This window comes from Manduca sexta, unplaced genomic scaffold, assembly GCF_014839805.1.
Source record: "Manduca sexta isolate Smith_Timp_Sample1 unplaced genomic scaffold, JHU_Msex_v1.0 HiC_scaffold_1228, whole genome shotgun sequence".
NCBI lineage: Eukaryota > Metazoa > Arthropoda > Insecta > Lepidoptera > Sphingidae > Manduca > Manduca sexta.
In genome coordinates this window covers 4,927-12,413 of record NW_023592072.1, presented here as the reverse complement: position 1 = coordinate 12,413, position 7,487 = coordinate 4,927, and the positions used below count along the sequence as shown (strand labels likewise).

The following is a 7,487-nucleotide window of genomic DNA, read 5'->3' as shown; positions in this document are numbered from 1 at the left end:
AACCTTAGAGGGAAGCGGTGTGGTACCTTCAGCGGTAATATGGTACCCTAAAAACTTTACCTCTGGAACACCAAAAATACATTTTTGAGGGTATTTATAACCATGCCGTAGTCCTTTAGTCTCGTGAAGACTTCTCGTAGGTGACGCTTGTGGGTTTCCTCATCGCTAGAGAAAACTAAAAAGTCATCTAAGTATGCGTAACAAAAATCCAGCCCACGCAGCATCTCGTCTACAAATCGTTGGAAGGTTTGAGCAGCATTCCGAAGACCAAAAGTCATAAATAGGAATTCAAAGAGTCCAAATGGTGTTGCTATTGCGGTCTTTGGAATGTCTGCAGGGTTCAATGGGATCTGATTATAGGCCTTTACGAGATCTATGGTGGAAAAAATTTTACACCCAGAAAGACTATAGGCGAAGTCATGTATGTGGCGGATAGGGTACTTGTCCGGAATGGTCCGTGCGTTAAGCATCCTATAGTCGCCACATGGACGCCATCCGCTGTTCTTCTTAGGGGCTAAATGCAATGGAGAAGACCAAGGTGAGTCGGAAGGTCTGGCTATGCCGATTTGGAGCATAGTAGCAAACTCTTCCTTGGCGATCTTTAATTTATCTGGGGCCAGCCTACGTGGAGTACATGTTACTGGGGGACCCGGTGTGGTGCGAATAAAATGTAAAGTGTTATGTTTGGGCAAGTGATGTGTGCCGGATGGGCGAGTGATGTTGGGAAATTCCTTTAATATATCGTGATATACAGACTCACCAGTGATTACCTTTACCGAGGGAACGATGTCAGGTGAGCACGCAGGTGAAGCCACTGCAACAAGACTAGTCGTGTTATCGATTAGTCGTTTGTTACGACAATCTACCATGAGGTTAAAATGGCATAAAAATCAACGCCTATTATCGCCCTCGTAACGTCCGCAATAATAAATCTCCAGACAAAGTCACGACGCAGCCCTAGGTTTAAATTAAAGTTAATATACCCGTACGTTTTAATTCTGCTGCCGTTAGCGGCACACAAGTCGAAATCCGTTTCAGGGAGGCGTCGAGCCCTAATTCTGGAGACCGGGAACACACATAAATCACTCCCCGTATCTACTAAAAATTGCACTTTAGTCCTAGAGTCCTTAACAAACAGGCGACCAGTACTTGGGCAATCGTTCGTCGCCATTATCGATCGCCCGGCACTTTTCCCGCGAAGTCGCACGGTTTAATGCACCGTCTGGCTTTATCGCCGAACTTCTGGTGATACCAACATTGGGGGTACCGGCGGTAGTTGGACTGCGACCTAGTCCCGGAGCGTGGACGACGAGTCTGGGAACGTGCCCTCTGTGTCGGACGGGATCTCCTAACCTCGGCAGCCAGCATACGGACCTCGTCCGTCAGCATTGCAATTTTCTTGTCCATGACTGCCACATCGTTGTTGTCGGCCGGTACTTGACTCGATGTCGATGCAACTTGCATGTTGGGGGTAACCACATCATGGATTCGGTCTGCCAAGTCTGCTAACTCCTCCAGTGACGCCTTCGGTTGAGACGCGATTATAGACTGGGTAGTTTGTGGTAGACGGCTCGTCCATATTGACCTAAGGAAGTCATCAGGTACTCCTGGTCCCGCAAGGTTTTGCAGGTGACGGGCGAACTGCGATGGCTTCCTATCCCCGAGTTCTTCGTGACTAAGAAGCTGCTTAATCTTCTTGTCCCGGGAATCCGACAATCGTCTGATTAGCTCTATCTTAAGCTTGTCGTATTTGCCAGCGGCTGGTGGTGTAGAAATGACGTCTTCGACTTCCACGGCATATTGCGGATCCAACTGGCTGATCGTGTGATAATATTTTGTCGTATCACTGGTGATATTAGATAGCGCGAACTGTGCTTCCAGCTGAGCGAACCATAATGCTGGTTTCTCGGGGTAGAATGGGGGTACCCGTATACCCACGCGGCATGACTCAGCGCATTTGGTGCCACAATCTTGCTTATCTTCGCTTGCCATTGCTGCGACTCTTCTTGCTGAACGGCTCGGGGTCACCACTTTGTAGATATGTGTTAGACTCGAGTGTAGCGGGTAGAAGTAATAGAAGTAAAGTCCACACGTAAAGAGAGTTTATTTGTACAGAGTAAGAGTACAATTCACACAAGAGTAGAATAAACACACACTACAAGAAAGAAGGAGAGAAAATAAAGAGAAAGTCTACAGCGAAACGAAACGAACAAAATACTATGAACGGTTAAATAATAACAAGCGTAAGCGACAGCGAGAGCGTGAGCGATCCGCGCCGCATGCGTCGGCTGACTGACTGCGGTCGGCCGGGGGCTACGTGACAGGCGGAGCGTACGCGTCCCGCTCCGACCGGTTCATGTGACGTAGGGCATTGTTAGCTGACCGCTATATATATCGAATGTTGTACCATTTGTACATTGAAATGTTATTTTACAATTTTTATTTTAATGATAATAGTTTAGTATATTTTATGTTTATTAATTTAAGTTTAGTTTTACAATAGTATTTAGGTTTAAACAGATTGATTATTAGTTTTAAGTTTATTTTATTAATTTATAATTTTGTTTATAAAACTGATGTTTTGTGCGGATAATGCCGCCACATCACCCCCGAGAGACCGTCCTACGGGCGATAATAGTTTGGTAGGCGTACAGATCGGCCTGACCTGGTTCTCGTGACGCACGGCTTCTCGGTGTCAAGGTCACTGGGAGTCTGTAGTGGTTGGGATGTGTCTAGTGGCGTGTTTGGTGTATGTTTGTTTGTGTGTGTGTCTGTATGTGTGTTGGCTGCGTATGGGTCACGCAGTATGTAGGCCGGCTTAACGCGGTCTATGGATACTGTGACCGACTTACCATTCAGGAGAATAGTGATCACCTTATCGCTTCTCTTAAGTACCTGATGAGGACCAGTATAAGCAGGTTGAAGGCGACCGCGATTGATTTCCTCCCCTAAGAAAGACATGCGATGCCGTCGCTAGATCTTTAAACACAAAGACACTACGATTACCGTGACGTGATGCTTGCGTCGGCCGAATTTTACTCGCAAACGACCGAATTCTAGATAGATAATCCGTCACGTCACTGGTGTTGTCAGGTTGGGAGTGGAAGAATTCTCCCGGTAACCTAAGTGGCTCGCCGTAAACGAGCTCCGCAGAAGAAGCTTGTAAGTCTTCTTTATACGCCGACCGGACGCCTAGAAGAACTAGTGGGAGGGATTCAACCCAATTGTCATTGCCGTGGCAAGTAATGGCAGTTTTCAATTGCCTGTGGAACCTCTCCACTAACCCGTTGCATGCAGGATGATATGCCGTCGTGGTCCTGTGCCGGAAACCAACCAGGTCTGACAGACGTTTAAACAGCGCAGATTCAAACTGCATGCCACGGTCAGTAACAATATTCATAGGGCATCCGAAACGCGCTATCCACCCATTTACTAATGCATTGGCAACGGTCTCGGCTGTAATGTCACGCAGTGGCATAACCTCAGGCCAACGAGTAAACCTATCGACGGCAGTGAGGCAATACCGATATCCATGAGACAGTGGTAAAGGACCGACTAGGTCTATATGGATGTGCGCGAACCTTGACCCTGGCAATTTAAAGGTGCCGACGGGTGACGAAACGTGGCGAGATATCTTGGCTTTTGGACAAGCCAGACAAGCTTGCGTCCAAGTTCTACAGTCCTTCCTTACGCCAGGCCAAACAAACCTCTCAGCCACAAGTCTGGCTGATGCTTTGGCTCCTGGATGACTAAGGGAATGCAGGCTCTTGAAGACACTGTGGCGCAACTCCTGAGGGACATATGGCCGGGGAGTGCTGGTGCTCACATCGCAGAACAGTTCAGCGTCCAAACCCGGTACCTTGACTTTTCCAGCCGTAAGGATGTGTTACTATCCAGTAATTGCCTCAATTCGGAATCTGTTTGTTGCAGTATTACCAAGCGGTTTAAGTCAACCGGCTGAGCAATTTCGTCAATTCTGGATAGTGTATCTGCAACCACATTATCCTTACCGGATATGTGTCTGATATCCGTGGTAAATTGGGATATAAAGTCCAGGTGCCTGAACTGTCTGGGTGAGCAGTTCTCCTTGCGGGCGTGGAAAGCATAACAGAGTGGTTTGTGGTCTGTATATACCACAAAGTCCCTAGCCTCGACCATATGCCTGAAGTGTTTGATGGCTTCATAAATTGCCAGCAGTTCCCTATCATAAGGTGAATATTTTTGTTGGGAAGGACTGAGCTTTTGGAGAAGAACGCAAGTGGTTGCCAAGAGTTATCTTCTCCCAACTGTTGCAACGCTGCTCCTATTGCCGTATCAGAAGCATCCGTGACTAGCCCTAATTTGAATTGGCTATTAGGATGGGCCAACAAGGCAGCCTTACATAGGCCCTCTTTGCTGGCTTCAAAAGCCTCCCTGCTCAACCTCAGTGAACGTGACGGGTTGCGAACCTTTTACGGTACCCTGAAGTAACGCATTTAGGGGGAGCTTGTTGTTGGGCAGCGTTTGGGATAAATCTGCGGTAAAAGTTTAGCATACCTAAATATCTCCTCAGCTCTCTTGCGGTCTTCGGGACTGGGAAGTTTTGGATGGCCTCAACCTTAGAGGGAAGCGGTGTGGTACCTTCAGCGGTAATATGGTACCCTAAAAACTTTACCTCTGGAACACCAAAAATACATTTTGAGGTATTTATAACCATGCCGTAGTCCTTTAGTCTCGTGAAGACTTCTCGTAGGTGACGCTTGTGGGTTTCCTCATCGCTAGAGAAAACTAAAAAGTCATCTAAGTATGCGTAACAAAAATCCAGCCCACGCAGCATCTCGTCTACAAATCGTTGGAAGGTTTGAGCAGCATTCCGAAGACCAAAAGTCATAAATAGGAATTCAAAGAGTCCAAATGGTGTTGCTATTGCGGTCTTTGGAATGTCTGCAGGGTTCAATGGGATCTGATTATAGGCCTTTACGAGATCTATGGTGGAAAAAATTTTACACCCAGAAAGACTATAGGCGAAGTCATGTATGTGGCGGATAGGGTACTTGTCCGGAATGGTCCGTGCGTTAAGCATCCTATAGTCGCCACATGGACGCCATCCGCTGTTCTTCTTAGGGGCTAAATGCAATGGAGAAGACCAAGGTGAGTCGGAAGGTCTGGCTATGCCGATTTGGAGCATAGTAGCAAACTCTTCCTTGGCGATCTTTAATTTATCTGGGGCCAGCCTACGTGGAGTACATGTTACTGGGGGACCCGGTGTGGTGCGAATAAAATGTAAAGTGTTATGTTTGGGCAAGTGATGTGTGCCGGATGGGCGAGTGATGTTGGGAAATTCCTTTAATATATCGTGATATACAGACTCACCAGTGATTACCTTTACCGAGGGAACGATGTCAGGTGAGCACGCAGGTGAAGCCACTGCAACAAGACTAGTCGTGTTATCGATTAGTCGTTTGTTACGACAATCTACCATGAGGTTAAAATGGCATACAAATCAACGCCTATTATCGCCCTCGTAACGTCCGCAATAATAAATCTCCAGACAAAGTCACGACGCAGCCCTAGGTTTAAATTAAAGTTAATATACCCGTACGTTTTAATTCTGCTGCCGTTAGCGGCACACAAGTCGAAATCCGTTTCAGGGAGGCGTCGAGCCCTAATTCTGGAGACCGGGAACACACATAAATCACTCCCCGTATCTACTAAAAATTGCACTTTAGTCCTAGAGTCCTTAACAAACAGGCGACCAGTACTTGGGCAATCGTTCGTCGCCATTATCGATCGCCCGGCACTTTTCCCGCGAAGTCGCACGGTTTAATGCACCGTCTGGCTTTATCGCCGAACTTCTGGTGATACCAACATTGGGGGTACCGGCGGTAGTTGGACTGCGACCTAGTCCCGGAGCGTGGACGACGAGTCTGGGAACGTGCCCTCTGTGTCGGACGGGATCTCCTAACCTCGGCAGCCAGCATACGGACCTCGTCCGTCAGCATTGCAATTTTCTTGTCCATGACTGCCACATCGTTGTTGTCGGCCGGTACTTGACTCGATGTCGATGCAACTTGCATGTTGGGGTAACCACATCATGGATTCGGTCTGCCAAGTCTGCTAACTCCTCCAGTGACGCCTTCGGTTGAGACGCGATTATAGACTGGGTAGTTTGTGGTAGACGGCTCGTCCATATTGACCTAAGGAAGTCATCAGGTACTCCTGGTCCCGCAAGGTTTTGCAGGTGACGGGCGAACTGCGATGGCTTCCCTATCCCCGAGTTCTTCGTGACTAAGAAGCTGCTTAATCTTCTTGTCCCGGGAATCCGACAATCGTCTGATTAGCTCTATCTTAAGCTTGTCGTATTTGCCAGCGGCTGGTGGTGTAGAAATGACGTCTTCGACTTCCACGGCATATTGCGGATCCAACTGGCTGATCGTGTGATAATATTTTGTCGTATCACTGGTGATATTAGATAGCGCGAACTGTGCTTCCAGCTGAGCGAACCATAATGCTGGTTTCTCGGGGTAGAATGGGGGTACCCGTATACCCACGCGGCATGACTCAGCGCATTTGGTGCCACAATCTTGCTTATCTTCGCTTGCCATTGCTGCGACTCTTCTTGCTGAACGGCTCGGGGTCACCACTTTGTAGATATGTGTTAGACTCGAGTGTAGCGGGTAGAAGTAATAGAAGTAAAGTCCACACGTAAAGAGAGTTTATTTGTACAGAGTAAGAGTACAATTCACACAAGAGTAGAATAAACACACACTACAAGAAAGAAGGAGAGAAAATAAAGAGAAAGTCTACAGCGAAACGAAACGAACAAAATACTATGAACGGTTAAATAATAACAAAGCGTAAGCGACAGCGAGAGCGTGAGCGATCCGCGCCGCATGCGTCGGCTGACTGACTGCGGTCGGCCGGGGCTACGTGACAGGCGGAGCGTACGCGTCCCGCTCCGACCGGTTCATGTGACGTAGGGCATTGTTAGCTGACCGCTATATATATCGAATGTTGTACCATTTGTACATTGAAATGTTATTTTACAATTTTTATTTTAATGATAATAGTTTAGTATATTTTATGTTTATTAATTTAAGTTTAGTTTTACAATAGTATTTAGGTTTAAACAGATTGATTATTAGTTTTAAGTTTATTTTATTAATTTATAATTTTGTTTATAAAACTGATGTTTTGTGCGGATAATGCCGCCACATAGTCCACCACGCTGGCCTAGTGCGGATTGGTAGACTACACACACCTTCGAAATCCCTATAGAGAACTTCTCAGGTATGCAGGTTTCCTCACGATGTTTTCCTTCGCCGTTAAAGCAGGCGATAATTCACAAAGAATACACACATAATGTTTAGAAAATTCAGAGATGTGTGCCCTTGGGTTTCGAACCTGCGGATAGTCGTCTCGGCAGACCGTTCTACAACCAACTAGGCCACCGCCACTATGTAAATGCACTATAAAATACGAAAAACCTTGTATGTTATTCTATACCG

General features: G+C 46.9%; 2 protein-coding genes across 2 annotated transcripts; both read right to left on the bottom strand.

The window, feature by feature from the left end:
- Positions 1-1,170: 1,170 nt before the first annotated feature.
- LOC119191231 lies at positions 1,171-1,992 on the bottom strand. The gene has a single exon (XM_037445140.1). The coding sequence runs from the start codon at positions 1,990-1,992 to the stop codon at positions 1,171-1,173; it is 822 nt and encodes a 273-aa protein (XP_037301037.1).
- Positions 1,993-6,188: 4,196 nt separating this feature from the next.
- On the bottom strand, positions 6,189-6,584 carry LOC119191232. Its single transcript, XM_037445141.1, has one exon. The coding sequence runs from the start codon at positions 6,582-6,584 to the stop codon at positions 6,189-6,191; it is 396 nt and encodes a 131-aa protein (XP_037301038.1).
- Positions 6,585-7,487: the final 903 nt, after the last annotated feature.

Bases quoted from the DNA above. Each gene is read 5' to 3' on its own strand.
- LOC119191231 (XM_037445140.1), bottom strand. From the start codon at position 1,992: ATGGCAAGCGAAGATAAGCAAGATTGTGGCACCAAATGCGCTGAGTCA.
- LOC119191232 (XM_037445141.1), bottom strand. From the start codon at position 6,584: ATGGCAAGCGAAGATAAGCAAGATTGTGGCACCAAATGCGCTGAGTCA.